Below are 16,138 nucleotides of genomic sequence, written 5' to 3'. Positions count from 1 at the left end.
CTTCGACTTTCAAATTCTGTCGAGGTCTGGTCTGTCCTGGCCTTGTTGAACATCAAAAAATTCGCGCCACATTACTCCAGCTTCCCTGTCGTACGAAGCTGGCGCCACAAGGTCTCCAGCCACAATTGGACAAAAGCCCAAGGCCCTTGAGCCGCCAGCGATAACAGAGTGGATTAGCGACGCTTCAATGCGGAGACGAGGGGGAAAGAGCCAAGCGCACTGAACCGACGCAGCGGGTCTCGGGCCACCATGCAGCTTCCCCGAGGGGCATTTCACATTGTGTCATGGGGGACTCAATCGACCTCTACTGGCCGAACACCGTGAATAGCCGAGTGTTTGGGGGAAAGGACAATGCCGTCGCCGAGCGGTTCAATCCTCCTGCAAGTGCGTTCGCACATTCCTTGGGGAGTGCCTTCCCTTTTTCTCATCTCTCTTTTAGAAAGAACAAAAATTAGAAGTTGGGAATTGGTTTCTTATCCTTTTAACTTTTCAAAAAATAAACCAAAATGTTTCTTCAAAGAGGATCGCGCGCCGTCCGGACGCAATGGCACGTCTCCAAGAGCATGGCTCGCCTGGCCGCGGCAAGAGCTGCCGGCGTCTACCCCTCCAGACAGTTCCACGGCACACGGCATCTGCGGGTTGTGAAGCCTGTCTTGCTGGCAGATATTGGCGAAGGTTAGAAGTACCCAGTTCTACCTCTTGTTTCACAGACACATGTCTAACAGTCCCGATTTACACAGGCATCGTGGAGTGCGAAATCATACAATGGTTCGTCGAGCCCGGCGCCCGAGTCGAAGAATTCTCCCCTCTGTGTGAGGTCCAGAGCGACAAGGCGTCTGTGGAGATCACCAGCCGATTCTCAGGCGTTGTACAGAAGTTGCACTACGATGCCGGTGACATGGCCAAGGTCGGCAAGCCTTTTGTCGACATTGACATACAAGGCGGGGCTAAGAAGGAGGACCTGGATGCGCTGACAGCCCCGACGGAAGCGGCACAGGAGAAGCCCTCACAAAAGACGCCGGAACCTCCTGTACAGCCCAAGTCACAACAGAAAGACAAGACACAGGACCAAAGCAGACAAGAATCGGGGGTGGCATCTCAGGATGCGGCCAGTACTGAGGATGCCCCACGGCCAAAGGGTAGCCATGCCTCGCTTGCTACACCGGCGGTGCGGCATCTGACCAAGAGCCTGGACGTAGACATTGCCGAGATTAACGGCACGGGAAGAGACGGGAGGGTTCTGAAAGAGGACGTACAGAACTTTGTCAAACGCCGCGACGCCGGTGACAGGCCCGCTGGGGCAACGACTCCATCCCCGGCCGCCGCGGCCCCGCCTTCCGGCGCCGCACAACTCGAAACCCGGGTTCCGCTCACGAACACCCAACAGCAAATGTTCAAGTCCATGACCCGCTCCCTCGCAATCCCCCACTTCCTCTACGCCGACGAGATCGACTTCTCCAGCCTCGTCCAGCTGCGCACCCGCCTCAACCGCGTCCTCGCGACGTCCCCCGAGGTGGGCGGCGGCGAGACCGGCGTCGCGAAGCTCTCTTACCTCCCCTTCATCATCAAGGCCGTCTCCATGGCGCTCTACCAATACCCCATCCTGAACGCGCGCGTCGATCTCGACCCTTCCTCCTCGCCGTCGTCAAAGCCGTCCCTCGTCATGCGCAGCCAACACAACATTGGTGTAGCAATGGACACTCCCGCCGGCCTCCTAGTGCCCGTGATCCGCGACGTCGGCTCCCTCAATATCCTCTCCATCGCCTCGGAGCTGACGCGCCTGCAAAAGGCGGCCTTCGCGGGCAAGCTCGCGCCGGCGGACCTCAAGGGCGGGACCATCACCGTCTCCAACATTGGCAACATTGGCGGCACCTACCTCTCGCCCGTCATCGTCGACAAGGAGGTCGCGATCCTCGGCATCGGCCGCATGCGCGCCGTGCCGGCGTTCGAGGGAGAGGACTCGGACAGGGTGGTGAGAAAGCACGTTACCAACTTCAGCTGGAGCGCTGACCACCGCGTGGTGGACGGCGCGACCATGGCCCGGGCCGCGGAGGTGGTGCGGCGGGTTGTGGAGGAGCCCGACGTCATGGTCATGCATCTGAGGTGAGAAGCGTTGCAAAACTTGTTCTGGAAGGAATTTTGGGGGAAAGGGAGTAAGCGCGCGTGTGTGTTGTATCTACCTTATGACTCCGGGGCCACCCACCACCCCAAGAGAGATGGTGAGAGAGGAAAAGGTAACCCTCAGTAAGGCGCCTTATGGATGACGCCGTTCGGCCGCCGCGTGATGCGGAGCCAGAGGCCGAGGATTCCATGAAGGTGTGGGTCGGCGGGCGGAGGGCTGGATGACTTACAAGACTCTTGACAATTAGACGTCTAATGATTTGTAGATGTGAGGCGAGGGCGAGCAGGGGTTCTACAGTGGTGGGTGTAACCAACTACCTACCTACTCTGCAAGCACCATCAAGGGGCAAAAATAGCTTGCGGGAAAAATTCAAATCCAAGAGTTCAAACGAAAACGAGGATCATCATCAAATCTACAAGATTGGGCTGCTGCCCGACGCACGTCTGACAAGCATTTAACTGTATCGTGTGCAACCCAACACCAAATAAGGCAGTGTACCCAAGTACGTACGACCGTATGCGTTTGCGCGTTGAAGGCCGTGATATTGATACCTTACATCAACCAAGCGCTCCAGGCTGCCCCACAGAGCCAACATGCCCCCGAGGCCGACCCCCCTCTCCTCGGTGTACTTGTAGGCAGGGACATATGTGACGGCCCAGTGACGACGGACAAACGCCTCTCCACATCCTCACCGAGTCGACGCCAGCCAATGCTAAAGAATCCCTGAACGGCAAACGTGAACGATTATGCTCCGTAGCAATGCAAGTGCCTCGATCCGGCAGGTTGCCCACCACTTCAAGCAGTAACAAGGGTTTGCACATGTGTACACCACAGAAGGGGGAGGAAGGAAGGAGGGGCAGATTGGGCACGTTGAGAGGGAAGATGTAGTAAGATGGTAGTAGTAGTAGTAGTCATATTTCGTCAGTTATAATATTGTATAATACTGAACTAAGAGAAGTTGCAAGTGACAGAAAACGCAACAATCTACCCGGCCAAAGCCTGACCATTGAGAATTCTCTGTTTTGCGAACCCCTGCATGGAGTGAGGAAACAAGCGCCAAACCGGCTCAACGTCGCCGTTGTCGCCTCCATGGCCAGCCCATTAAACCTGTCTGGCCTTGATATATCAGGTTGCCATGTGTTGTCCCTCCTCCCTCCCTGTTGCATGATTCCATCCCGCTGATTGGGTTGCGCAAAGGATGCCATTCGTGGCGCAGATCCTCGTGACACCCCTTCATCTCCGTACATTGCATGCAGGCTGACTTGTCAAAGCCAGCAGTTTTGTGAACCAGATCCCAATGCTGACGCCATGAATACCCAAAAGTAAACGCTCACTTCTATGCCCGGAACTCCAATATCCCGTAGGATAATTTGCCAAAAAAGAAGCTGCCAAAAAAAAAAAAGGACCAATGACAGTGCGCCTTCTATAGCCGGTATACAACTCATGCCTCCTCTTCCATTGCGGCCTTGACGTTGGCCAAGGCGTCGCGCTTGACTTCCTCAAGGGAGCGGCTGACGTCGAGGCTGATGACATCGGTCTCATCGGCCATGGGGGCCTCGAGAGACTGGAACTGGCTGCGGACCATGTTGGCGCCCATGTAGTGGTTGGTGGCAGCGCTGCGAGCCGTCACACGCTGGACCAGAACGCTTTCGGAGGCCGACAGGTAGATGAAGTGAATGAGGATCGAGCGATCGTAGTATCCAGCAACGCGGATCACGTCTCTGTACTTGCGCTTCAGAGCCGAGCAAGTGAGAACGACTCCGTCGGAGCCCGCAGCCAGCTGGTGGCGGGACTCTTCGCGCAGGGCAACAAGCCAGTCCCAACGGTCGGCGTCGGTAAGAGGAATGCCATTGGCCATCTTTTCGATATTTGCTTGAGGGTGGAACTTTTCACGCGCGAGTCAGACAGAATTCCGAAATACGAGGCCAGAAAGCACCACTTACACTGTCACCCTCAATGTAGGGCAGCTTCAGAGCTTGAGCGAGGTACTCGGCGACAGTCGTCTTGCCACAGCCAGCGGGACCGGTAACTAGCCAGATGTGGTGATACTTGGTGTCGAGAGATCCGTTTACGTGTGCGCCATTGTTTGCTGTAGTCGGAACCCCAGGAACTCTAGGCTGGGTCTTGGAGGCAACGGCTTGTTGTACGCCGTTGGTAAGTCCCGAAGGAGACTTGGGAGTTTGTCCACTGACAGGCATCGGGGAGTCGTAGGAAAGCATTGTTTTGTGAGATATCGTGAAGAGGAACGGGTCACGGATAGACTGTTTCGAGGGGAGCGGGTTTATGGCGCTGTTGCGTTGTCTGGAGGAGATAGGTTGAGGCGTGTAGGTAGCAGCTCAGGTCTTTGACACGATCTAGGAGATAGTTATGGGATATTGAAGAATTCAACAGATGACGTGTAGTATTATATGTAAGTTAATTTTTGTGAGGGTGACAAAAAGATCAGAGACAAGTCAAGGAAACGGCGATCGGAGTGTAAGTGTAGGGCGTTCCTGTCTTATAAGTGTCACGGACGAGACTTCTCTGGGTCTGGGGGATCGATGAGGTAAAAAATTCCAACCGGGACTCAAGGGGTGCCCTGACGGCAACTAAAACGCCCTGGGGGGAGCGCACAGCAGGTTCCAGTACCTGGACTTCAGCGGACTTCTCTCGGGCCAGGGGTAGAGAGGGACCAGGGGGGTGTCACTGACCCGGATCCCAAAAAGCGGCGTCCCCTAGTCGTCATGGTGGCCAATCAAGGTGTTGCATACCCCAGCGGGGAGAAATCCGTTACTCCACAAAGCACTGGGGGAGGGTGGTCAAGCCCATATCCGTGGGGGTGCGCTCAGAGATGACTGTGTGCTTGCGTCTGATGTCCTTGACTGCTGTCTCCATGTACGGATACGTTCGCCTTGTACTTTTTCTCCGCGGGATCCAAATGCCAAGGAGGTCGCATCTGGGGCAGACGTGGGACGAATGGAACAAGATCAGAGTTGCGCCTGATGGAGGGCAAATCGTTGGACGAAACGAATCCGTTGTTAAGTTACAATATCCGGCTGTTGGAGCATGAGATGTTGCGACGGGTAACTGCATTCAGGTGTCTAGGTTTTGAGACTGAGCACCTAGCAATGGCGCGCAATCGACTATTGGGATCATCTTTGGTAGCTGCGGTACGGCAACTAGGTAAGGTGGTAGACGTGCTCAGGCCGGCCCTCCAAGATTGTCCACTAGGCTGTCATGTACTATAGCCAGAATAAGTCTGATGGCCTTCGGAACATCCTATGTCTGTACCGTGATGGCGGAAGGGTGAGGGAGACCAACAACGGCAACCATCGAGAGCCGAATAAAGGTATTTCGTGTCTGTATTCGGTTCGCGAATCGAATCCCCTGTGTGTTTCTAGTGTATTCGTACCACTCCCCCAAGGTGGTGTACCAGTCTGCGGTGCGCGGTGCGGTGCGATGCGGTACGCTGCGTCGTGTGCATACGGCATCTCAACGAGACCAGGATGAGAGTGTCAGGCGTACCAGGAAAAGTGATTGTCCAGGGCAAACGCCGATACCTAAAACAATTGTGCTGAGTGTTAGCACATTGGCACAGAGCAGGGTGTGGCATTACGCAGTAGGTGTACGTAGTGCTGGGAAAAGGCAAAGCCGGCGGCGATGACAGGACTTGTGTCGCGGGTCCCGGGGAGGGCGGAGGACGGGGCTCGGTCAAGGAAGATGGAAGACTCCAGTTGGTCAGAGACAGAGGAGATGACGATGCTGAGGATGAAAAGGGTTCGAGAGACCTGAATGGCGGGGGGCAGAGAAGGGGGAAAGTGATGAGCGCGGTCGGGCAGGGTGGACGAGGGGGTGCCATTGGCGAGGTGTGGACTGGGGAGGAAGCAGCGTGGGGGGACACACTTTTTCTAGAACATGGCACTAGGGAATAATTACCTGAATCGGGCAGGGGCCAGGGAATCGAGCGAGGTCACTCGACACGCAAAAAAAGACGGAAAATAGAAAGAAAGGGGGAAAAACTTATTAGGCCCTCGACCAAATTTCCAGCCTCGGTGGGGGGAAAGTATCCGATGACGGGCAGCAAACAGCAAGCTTTGACCTGAGGTGAATATGAGGTGACCTTTTGCTCAAGTAAACGCAACTGAAGATACTTCACATCCTTCTCTGCTTCTGAAGTCGCAAGACCCTATTTGGTCAGTGGGGGTCGGTTCGGTGAGTAAGGTAAAACACCTGCACAGTACCTTAGGTCATGTTGAGAAAACCCGCACACCTACCTACGGTAATTGGGATCGGTAGCTCGGAACACCTTTCATCTAGTAGCCAAATACCTTAATCATTAATGACCTGCGGACACCTGCATGCTTGCTTGTAACTCCGTGTTGTTCAGTGCAGTGACTTGTCCGTTTCTCGCTCGACCAGCCTGGCTAACAGACCTGGTCCCCGTCCGGAACTGGTGATGGACGGGGGAAAGTGCAATAAAGTGCGTTTGGCTCTCGGGCAAGCACCGAGAAGCAAGGATTACATCATACCTGCCTTCTGGGTATGCAGTGTCTGTGTCTGTACTCTGTCGTGGGGAAAGAGGTAGTTACGGATACTTGGTACGATTGCTCCCGCTCTATGGCTGCTGCCTTCCATTCCATTCTCTTTCCGAATGCACGAGGACGATGTCAATACCTTGGAGGTATCTACTCCGTACTCCCCGTACCTACCTACCTTGCCAACGAATAATAGAAGACAGCCAAGCGGGGGAGAGCCGGCTGACACTTTGCGATCCGAGGAAAGTGGCCACCGGGGCTAGCTCCCTCGTCCATTCATATAAACTTGCGAGACGGCAGTACATACATTCTCCTTGGTCCGTACCGATGCACCTGCATCTTAACTTCCCAGCCGTGCCAGCCCAGTCCACTCTGCCCCCGTCGCCCTAAGGTCCCGTCATCAACCATGGACTATGGGTCATGAGGTGCAGTCTGCATGCTCTGACTCTGGCGTCTGAGGTGCTCTTTCAAGTTTCGGCTCGGCTGGAGTTCCGGGCGGGGCTTATAACGAGCCGGCACCATTGTCACCACATGGCGGCTCGAGTCCTTGGACCACCCATTGAACTTGGGAAAATGTGGTTTTCGGTTTGGAGTCTGAAAACAGTTCCCCCTCCCTTCATCGCACTGACTACTTTCCAGCCATTCGGATTGCGTCCTATCATCCTGAGACTCTTTTTTCGCGCTCCTCTCTTCCTCCACCATCGGCCCTCTGCCTCTGTCTGCGTCCACTCTTTCTTCCCACACAGCCCACGCTGTCACGCTGTTCAGACTTCAGAGGCTCCAATTCCCTCCGCAAGACTCCGCTAGGCCCTGGTCCTGGTCTTGCTGCAACCAGCCGTGGTGCATTGCCAGCAGTCAGCTCGTGTGCTCGTCTTGTCGTTGCTGTCCCATCCTATTTTGCCCGCTTTCTTTTTCGCTCCTCCAAGTCTCCAAATTTCTCACCACTCTTCGACCGCCTTCTCCAAGCCCAAAGTGGATCGACCACCGCTCCAAGCACTCCCCGCCAGCTTCCCCAACACTGAACCCAACCCAACGGTCAGAGGATGCGACACGCGAGCGGACAAGGATGGGCCCTTTCCAAAAATTCTTTTTCCTTCTTAATGTCTCGACATACGGACCACACTACGTAAATACGTGCGTATTTTTGTCCACAAGTACCGATACCAATCAGTACCGCGCTCATCGGCACATCGGCCTCTCACCGCTCTCAACATGAGCCAGGTGACTGATATCTCGGTGGAGCATGCAGTCTATTAAAATTGCGTCGCGACTGCGATAGATGCATCGGGAACGCTTGTCTCCATCGACTATCGGCTCGGCTTTTGACCTCAACTCTGACAAGAAAGCATACTCCGCAGTGATGTGGACGTTGCACCAAATAGGCTCACGCCGTTGCCATCATATACATATGCTCAATGAACGGGCGGCATCCGTATGGCCCCCGCCCATCTCATCTATTGCGGGGGAATCGATTGCAAGTTTCGTGACACTTTGCTCAAAGTCAAACCCCACAACGCCATGTTTCTTTGACAAGGGATGAGAAGGTCTCGGCGATTCTTACAGTGGTTTGGGGTCTCTGAACACAGTGAGAAAGTAACCGTGGTTCGATTATCAAGTTGAACATCACATTCATCCGTACCTATGTCAATCGAGAGAATGAATCACTGGTGTAATGCAACCATTGCCTAGCTTCGTCCTCTTCTAACGGTCATCTCATTGTTACTTGCCATCACAGCAGTATTGTCATCGGGCTCCGGTCATATCCACTCTATGGAAGGCTGCGACAACTCCTCTATTCCTTACCAACCTGTGAGGCAAACTGGCAATGAGCGCGCTCACCGGTCCTGTCATCATCGGCACGCACGATAGAGGCCCATGCAAGACATTGCAGTCCAGGCAGATCGCTCCCGATGAGGGCCTGGACGAGGGCTACATGCAATGCGCCCAACATTCCGGATTCCACACACCGCAGACACAGACACGGATACTCTCGTTGGTACTGAAGCAACTGCGAGAAGAAGAGTGAAACTCGAATAATACTGCTTGTCCAAGCCACGGCGGCGCGGGGGATGTTCCCCGGTGACCGCCCTCGGTCTGAGCATCCATGTCACCGTCGTTGGTTTCAAGGGCGCTTAAACTGACCTGCAGCACTGCTCGCTCCGAGACGCCAAGGTAAATGGTCCGAACACTCGGAATCCCCGGGATCTCTCTTCACTTCCCCGGTCGAGAACTCGGCGCAACTCGAAGTGGCATGCAGCACCAGTCGGCTCCTCTTCCCGGCCGAGTCGACACACTTCTTCCTTTCTGTGGATCCACACATCCGTCGCACAACAGACGCAACGTGAGCGACATCCTTGCGAATTTCGAGAGAAACGTGAACCGATTTTGGACGGCTGGTTGCACCGCCTGATCAAGATGCTGCCTGTGTGTCTGTCAGTATCGCTCTAAAGACTTGTTCAAACCTCCACGAAAGCCTACATTAGGTACCTGATGTACCGGTACCTATGAGGAGCTTCTCGGCCGCAAGCTCTAGGACACGTCAAATGTCGCTATGCTGACGCTGCGTTGCAACTTTGACATTGGTGGCTTAGTTGGCCGAATGCTACGTTCTAGACAAGGGGAACTCGCCCAACTTGTCTACCAGCCTATGCGACAACGACTTTATATTGCGCTTCCTGCAGCATACCGTCCGGCCGTCGACATTCCTTGCTCCGTCGTGGTTGAGGGATATATATCAAGTGACTTGGTGGCGCGTTCACTAGGTTATGCCCTCTCAAAGCCGCTCATGCTACACCCTCAGGCGTCTCGTCTGCACGGCTTGACTGGGAATAATATAGGATGTCAGTGGCGACGCGAAAACATGATGATGAATGTCAGATATGATAGCGAGAACCAGGTTTTGAACGAAGCGCAAGCAACCACCAAGACGTGCGCATTGCAGCTTGCCAATGCTGTCTGCCTGCTCATGCACGAGTAGGTAGCTCACGTGAAGGTATCCATTGGCTCTTGAAGTATGCATAGAACGACAGACTGCAATTGACAGGCACGATCTGCAGATCTTAGACTCAGGTGCAGACTGTAAGCTAGATCCTCTCGGTGAGCAGAACGGTGTACGGGAAGAGTCGGCATCGCTTCGCCAGCGATGAACTGGGGTGTCGGTGGTCTGTCGCCAAGTAGAATGCTTTCACAACAACTTAAAAGTCCGTTCTTCCAGCTTATTTTAGTATAAGTTATTCACTCGGACTATTGAGAGAGCCATTCTACTCAGCAATCAATGGTCGTGTCTCTCATGACAGGTTTAGCCTGCTGCTTTTATGGACGTTACTCTTAAGTATTAGTGCGTTCTTAAAAGCACCAGAACTGTGAAATGCGGGCAAAAGGGCTAAAGCTGTCAAGCAAGCAAACGGCTCATATCATGCGCTTATATCTCTTGGATTCTTGTGTCTCAATGCCAGACGTTTCAGTGTCTCTCAGAAAGTACAAGTCTGTCCTTTCAACCATCCAACCGATAGTGTTGGTGTTGAAGTTGACTTCGAGTTGGTGGTTCGCTCCTTGCGAAGCCCCATGTGGATGGCACTCACATTTTATGAGCCAACACTAACCGCGGTCAACCGGGCTCTCTACTAGGTACGAGCAGGCGAGATCCCAGACCTGTGTGATATCAAAGACTCGAACTGAAATCATAGCAAATCAAGTGTCCAGGTATAGTGGAATACACTGGAGGAATGTTTCTAATGTTCCCATCGCTTGCCCCTCCTTCTCTATTGGTTGTAGTTTTGTAAATAAATCAGTTGTTTCGTTAACAAAAGTACCAGTATTGCCCCTCATTGTGGCTGAAGCTCCAACGTCGTCGCCTGCCTCCAAGCCTGTTTGGGGAGGTGAATATGTTCCCCATGGCATACGAGATTATTTACAGACTGGGGAATTATTTCCACAGGTCTCGTGGCCAGCAGAAGTGGCTTCCAACATAATGGCCAATCGCCACAGTCAAAAGAAAGTCAAGCCACGGAGCGCCACGATAGAGAAGCTCCTGGCCTGTGCATAGAGAGCCGCTCCCCTGTTCAAATAACGAACCTCCGTCTGCGGCTTGTGTGGCTCTTCCCCGCTGCTGGCGGCGCCTGAACACAGTTGTCGTCTGCTCATCCACTGCACCTGCCTCATCAGTGACCAATAACCAGTGCGGCACCATCTCGACTCCTCATGCGGGTTTCATCCATTTCCGCCCTCCAAAGGCTGACATCTTTGCGAGCTACTTCTTCTTTATTTCACACTTCTCCCAAGACTTTGAGACCTAGAAATCACTTTCCCTTGCTTGCGAAACCCTGCCGGCAGAGATTTTCCACAATGAACGCTCAGGAGCTCAAGCACTACTTGGCTGACGCGCCGCCGAGCGTCGTCCGTTTGGAGATTGAGAAGCACTTTGAACCCCTCACCGACAAGCAGAAGCGCTATGCGCATTTCATCAGCAAGTAAGAACCCCGTCGTGATGCCATGTCATCTTTGGTGTTAGCTATGCCAAGCTTTTATGGGGGAGCGGAAGCTAAAGGACATGTTAGAGCCTCGTTTGCGGGAACCCGTATTGTGCTCAGACAACTTTCTCCAGAGTCAGAGCCCATCTACGACTTCATCATTGCCTTACACAAGAGCAGTGGTGGTGACTGGAATAGCCTTGCCAAGAAGGCTGGTGTCGATGAGAGCCAACTGACCCACTTCCTGGAGTATGCTGCCCAATTCTTGGGCAACAATGGCAACTACAAGAGCTTCGGCGATGCCAAGTTCATCCCTAGAGCCGATGAGAAGACTTTCGCGTCCCTTGCTGCTACCTCTCCTGAGGCTGAGCGCTTCTACAAGGCGACCAAAGGTGCCATCTTCAGCTCTGACAAACAGGCGCTGATGCACCTTGGATTCCCTGACAAGGGTCACATGACTACCTACTACCCCGATTCGCCTCACATTACCCAGGAGGAGATCGAAGCCGTGTCCGCCTGGATGGAGAAGAAGGGCCTTCTCCCCGAGAACAACCGTCTCCGCAAGACCAAGGAGGGCACTTTCGAAATTCTCATTGCCTCGGCTGTCACGAGCGTTCCCGCTGAAGGCGGTGACATTGGCAAGGAGACTGAGTTCCAGGTGGAGGATGGTCTTCTCAAAGGCAAGACGATCAAGCTGGTATACGGCGACTATGCCGCTGAGATGAAGGCTATTTCCGAGTATATCACAAAGGCGCAGGAGAATAGCGACAACGAGAACCAAGCAAAGATGCACGAGGCATACGCGAAGTCTTTCTCAAGTGGCTCCCTCCTCGCATTCAAGGACAGCCAGAGATTCTGGATCAGAGACAAGGGCCCTATGGTTGAGTCAAACATTGGTTTCATCGAGACCTACAGAGATCCCGCTGGTATTCGCGGCGAGTGGGAAGGCTTTGCATCTGTGGTCAACCTGGAGCGTACCCGCGCCTTTGGCGCTCTCGTCTCCGCTGCGCCCGAACTGATTCCCCTCCTCCCGTGGAGCAAGGATTTTGAGAAGGACAAGTTCTTGTCGCCCGACTTCACATCACTCGAGGTTCTGACCTTTGCCGGATCTGGAATTCCTGCTGGAATTAACATCCCCAACTACGATGACATTAGGCAGACTGAGGGCTTCAAGAACGTTTCTCTCGGCAACGTTCTGAGCGCCAAGGCTCCCAATGAGAAGATTCCTTTCATCTCCGAAGCCGACTTGGAGTTGTACCACAAGTACAGGGACCCTGCTTTTGAGGTGCAGGTTGGCCTTCACGAGTTGACTGGCCACGGCTGCGGCAAGCTTCTTCAGGAGACCTCTCCCGGAACCTACAACTTTGACGAGAAGAACCCTCCCGTCAGCCCCTTGACTGACAAGCCCGTGACCACATGGTACAAGCCCGGACAGACATGGGGATCCGTATTCGGCAGTCTTGCTGCTTCATACGAGGAGTGCCGCGCTGAGCTCGTCGCTATGTACCTTGGGTATGTATCCTGCAACCAGCTGTGTAGAAATACCTGACTAATCTGGGCACAGATGCGAGTTCCCCGTTCTTAAGATCTTCGGCTTCGGCGACGGAAGCACCGACATCAACAACGAGGCTGGCAACGTCCTGTATGCTGCGTACCTCCAGATGGCCCGCGCCGGTCTTGTGTCCCTGGAGATGTGGGATCCCAAGAGCCAAAAGTGGGGCCAAGCGCACTCGCAGGCTCGCTTCTCTATCCTGCAGGTTGGTGACAATGACGTACGCTTATGAATGCCCAAATGCTGACTTATCACTCTCTGCAGTGCTTCCTCCAGGCTGGCGACGACTTCTGCAAGCTGGAGTACAAGAAGGATGATCTGTCCGACTTGGAGATCAAGCTTGACCGTTCAAAGATTCTGACCACTGGTCGTGAGGGTATGTTGTTCCCAATCTCGTGACGCGCACTTTAGGGCACATCAATGCTGACTGACAATTTGCAGCCGTTGGAAAGTATCTTCAGAAGCTTCACGTGTACAAGGCCACCGCCGACGTCGAGAACGGCACCGCCTTCTACAAGGAGATGACCAACGTGGACATGGACTTCTGGGGCACAAAGGCCAGAAACGTCGTCCTGGCCAACAAGCAGCCCCGCAAGGTCTTCGTCCAGGCCAACACCTACCTCGACGAGGCCACCGGCAAGGTCAGCATCAAGCACTACGAGGCGTCTCCGGCAGGTATCATCCAGAGCTGGGTCGATCGTGACTTGTGACTAAGCCCAAAGTCCGAGACGGCCAAACTGTGAGAGGCTGGCTGTGAAGAGAATGAAAGGGGACCCTGCATCAACCATAATAAACCTTGTAATACCATGCTCCTAAAAGGGGCCAGAACATTCAAAGTTTCGTAGACCATTCGCATAAAGTGAAACCCAGTGGATGCTATTTGAACGTTTCCGAGATTTTCGTCAGGCTCCTTACATCAAATCTTGACATCATCCACTTTAGTCATCACGAGTCGAGGAAGTGCAGTGTATGGTTCATGTCAAATATTGTCATTCCCTCGTAAAGGGGGAGGCACGTCGTCGTTGGACCGGATGCGTTATCTTCTTTGTGTGTTGGATTTGTGAAGAACCTCATTACAGACGCCAAATGTGACCGATGCCGTCGACTTCCAAATGCAATTGGCAAAACCAGCCCAGCCCGTGTAGCCATAAGTTCTTCGTCGTCTACAACAACATTCCTCAAACCGTTGCGAACTGGGCGTAAAAAAAATGTGTGGTTCTTCTTTTTTTGATCCCAATTGACTTTGTCCCCTTCCTTTTCCACGGAGTCTCTATGTCCACATCATCCGGAAGCCTTGATTTTTGAAACGACCAGCGACGAAGAGAGCAAACCCCCGAAAAGCCCACACGCCAAACGAAACCTCCCTCTCAACAGCTTTTTTGGTGTAGGAAAAAAACTGTTTACCAGGTCATCTCGTGGGGCTTGTCGCCCTTGCGCAGGCTGAAGGAACTCGCCAGGTAGGAGGCGAGCATGTCGACCTTCTTGATGCTGGCAAGCAGGGCCTTGTCGACGGCCTTCTGGTCGGCGGCACGGCTGCTGTTGATCTCCTTCTTCTGTAGAAACACATGTACTGTCAGTCTCCCGTTCCCATTGTATTCAACCCGGATCTGGGTGTCCCAGAAGATTTAATCGTACCTCAGGCTTCTCTCCCTGCTTGAAGAAAGCGTCCTCGCCAACCTGCTTCTTGGCCTTGTCGGCGGTGAAGTACTTGGGTGCGGAGATCTCCTCAATCTTCTTGGACTCAACGCCGGAGACGTCGACCTTGTAGGATGTGGCGATGACGTAGCGGGAGTTGACGCGGCGGAGGGGAACGCCGTTGATCTTGAAGGGGCCGGTAACGAGAAGGACACCCTGGTCGAGGGTCTTCAGGAGAACGACGCGCTTGCCGCGGAAGCGGCCGGCGAGGAGGATCAGGATGGTACCGGGCTGGAGGGTCTGGCGGGGAGCCCAGGGGCGGACGGCCTTGCGGACCTAGTGACAATCGTCGTCAGTATCGCCGTCGCCAGTTTTCAAGATTTTTTGTGCGTGTTGCTTGCAATTCGACACTTGTGATAAAGGGGGCCATGTCATTCCGCAGATCACGAGCGTCATCTTCCTCCATGCCTCCAATTCATTGTGTGCGTTGGTCGATTCTGCGATTGGTTGTTGTGCCCGTATTGATGTGTTGTCTCCCTCCTGCAATCTCTTGGCTGTCCCGACTTGGGACTCTTGAAGTTTTGCGTCGTAATTCGAAAAAATTGTTGCGCTCGCTTTGTCGTGTCCTCCCAATTACATCCCAAGCCCGAACTCGTGACCGCTCTCGAAATGACATTTCCCTCCTTCCATCGCACATGCGCAGAATTCCAAGCAGCGCCAGCACGCAGATGTAGTAAACTCACCTTCTTGGCCTCGGGCTCATCGTCGGCGTTGTACCACTTCTGCGCCTTCTGGGAGGGGGCGGGGACGACCCGAGTCGACGAGCCGAACTTCTTGGTCGTGGATTCCGTCTTCGCCGACATGGTTGCTCTCGGTCCTCGTGGAGGGCTGTTGTGGTTAGCGGAGAATGGGGATCGTGAACGAAAAAGAAGGAAGTGGTTGATCTCGTTCGAGAGGCTTTGGTTGTTGGGGTCGGGTCGGCGGGAAATCGATTTCTCAGAAAATGTCTAGCGAGTGTGGGCGGCGGGTGTGGAAGGCAAGCCCTCCGCTAGTCCGGATTAGGCAGAGTGCATGCGGCAGAAACCTCTGCACTCTCTGTAGACGCGGGCGGTAAGCCAGGGCCCCTTCCCATACCGACAATTTCCAACGGGAGATTGTGCGCCCGATTTTCCGGGGCCAGACCCCCAGGGCCCACTGATCGGTCTGCTTCCCAGCTCAGGGCCGGAGTCGGATGTCACTGGACGTCAACAACCTCGAAGAAGCAGCACGTAACTCCCTCTCTTGCTAATCCCTAGGTGTTGGGTGAGCTGTTGATTACCCGAAAGAAATGTCAGAATTCAAGAGCTCTCATTCAGGTATTTTCTTGACACCGTCAAACACAGCCTCTGTCCCATGAATGTAGTTCTACTGAGTAGTCGGAAGACTGCCTACCTATGATGGGCAAAGAGCGCTGGCGGTATTCGCATTTCGTCATGCGCATGGGCCACGTGCTGATAAGATAAAGCTTCGGAACATGCTAGACCTCACCGAAAGTGCGAGAATGTACTTGTGAAATCTGCCGACTTCGTGACTTGACAACACTAGGGGGTTGCTCAAAGGATATTTGAAGCCGTGTACTTGTCTCTCTTTAGCTTGTTGTACAATTGTCATATTGGAACGACTTTTGTAACACATGGCATTGGCCAGTAGTCACAATGCAAGCCAGAAGACAACTCATCTCATCCGCCCGGCGTATCGTCGGGTCATCGTCACCCAGACCTACACGACTAATCTCAAGAGCCATCATCAACGAATCTGCTGCACTCAGAAGCAGTAGCAGGCTTCTACCAACGATAGCCATAAGGAC

At 53.8% G+C, this 16,138-nt stretch overlaps 5 protein-coding genes across 5 annotated transcripts; 3 read left to right on the top strand and 2 right to left on the bottom strand.

Moving 5' to 3' along the window:
- Positions 1 to 506: 506 nt before the first annotated feature.
- Positions 507 to 2,107, top strand: CCOS01_04686 (2-oxoacid dehydrogenase acyltransferase; the record flags this gene model as incomplete). The annotated part of the gene is made up of 2 exons (XM_060452867.1): positions 507 to 675; positions 741 to 2,107. 2 exons carry the CDS (start codon positions 507 to 509, stop codon positions 2,105 to 2,107), a joined length of 1,536 nt encoding a protein of 511 aa, XP_060316825.1.
- Positions 2,108 to 3,563: 1,456 nt separating this feature from the next.
- On the bottom strand, positions 3,564 to 4,341 carry CCOS01_04685 (thermoresistant glucokinase family carbohydrate kinase; the record flags this gene model as incomplete). Its single annotated transcript, XM_060452866.1, has 2 exons — positions 3,564 to 4,007; positions 4,066 to 4,341. 2 exons carry the CDS (start codon positions 4,339 to 4,341, stop codon positions 3,564 to 3,566), a joined length of 720 nt encoding a protein of 239 aa, XP_060316824.1.
- Positions 4,342 to 8,044: 3,703 nt separating this feature from the next.
- CCOS01_04684 (uncharacterized protein) lies at positions 8,045 to 9,084 on the top strand (the record flags this gene model as incomplete). Its single annotated transcript, XM_060452865.1, has 3 exons — positions 8,045 to 8,114; positions 8,451 to 8,632; positions 8,785 to 9,084. The coding sequence occupies 3 exons, from the start codon at positions 8,045 to 8,047 to the stop codon at positions 9,082 to 9,084; spliced, it is 552 nt and encodes a 183-aa protein (XP_060316823.1).
- Positions 9,085 to 10,980: 1,896 nt separating this feature from the next.
- On the top strand, positions 10,981 to 13,367 carry CCOS01_04683 (peptidase family M49; the record flags this gene model as incomplete). Its single annotated transcript, XM_060452864.1, has 5 exons — positions 10,981 to 11,105; positions 11,193 to 12,617; positions 12,670 to 12,862; positions 12,922 to 13,033; positions 13,099 to 13,367. 5 exons carry the CDS (start codon positions 10,981 to 10,983, stop codon positions 13,365 to 13,367), a joined length of 2,124 nt encoding a protein of 707 aa, XP_060316822.1.
- Positions 13,368 to 14,057: 690 nt separating this feature from the next.
- CCOS01_04682 (ribosomal protein L6e) lies at positions 14,058 to 15,155 on the bottom strand (the record flags this gene model as incomplete). Its single annotated transcript, XM_060452863.1, has 3 exons — positions 14,058 to 14,210; positions 14,293 to 14,628; positions 15,036 to 15,155. 3 exons carry the CDS (start codon positions 15,153 to 15,155, stop codon positions 14,058 to 14,060), a joined length of 609 nt encoding a protein of 202 aa, XP_060316821.1.
- Between the last annotated feature and the right edge of the window lie 983 nt (positions 15,156 to 16,138).

This window comes from Colletotrichum costaricense, assembly GCF_030867565.1.
Source record: "Colletotrichum costaricense strain IMI 309622 chromosome Unknown Scaffold_4.1, whole genome shotgun sequence".
NCBI lineage: Eukaryota > Fungi > Ascomycota > Sordariomycetes > Glomerellales > Glomerellaceae > Colletotrichum > Colletotrichum costaricense.
This window is presented reverse-complemented; position numbering and strand designations above follow the sequence as displayed.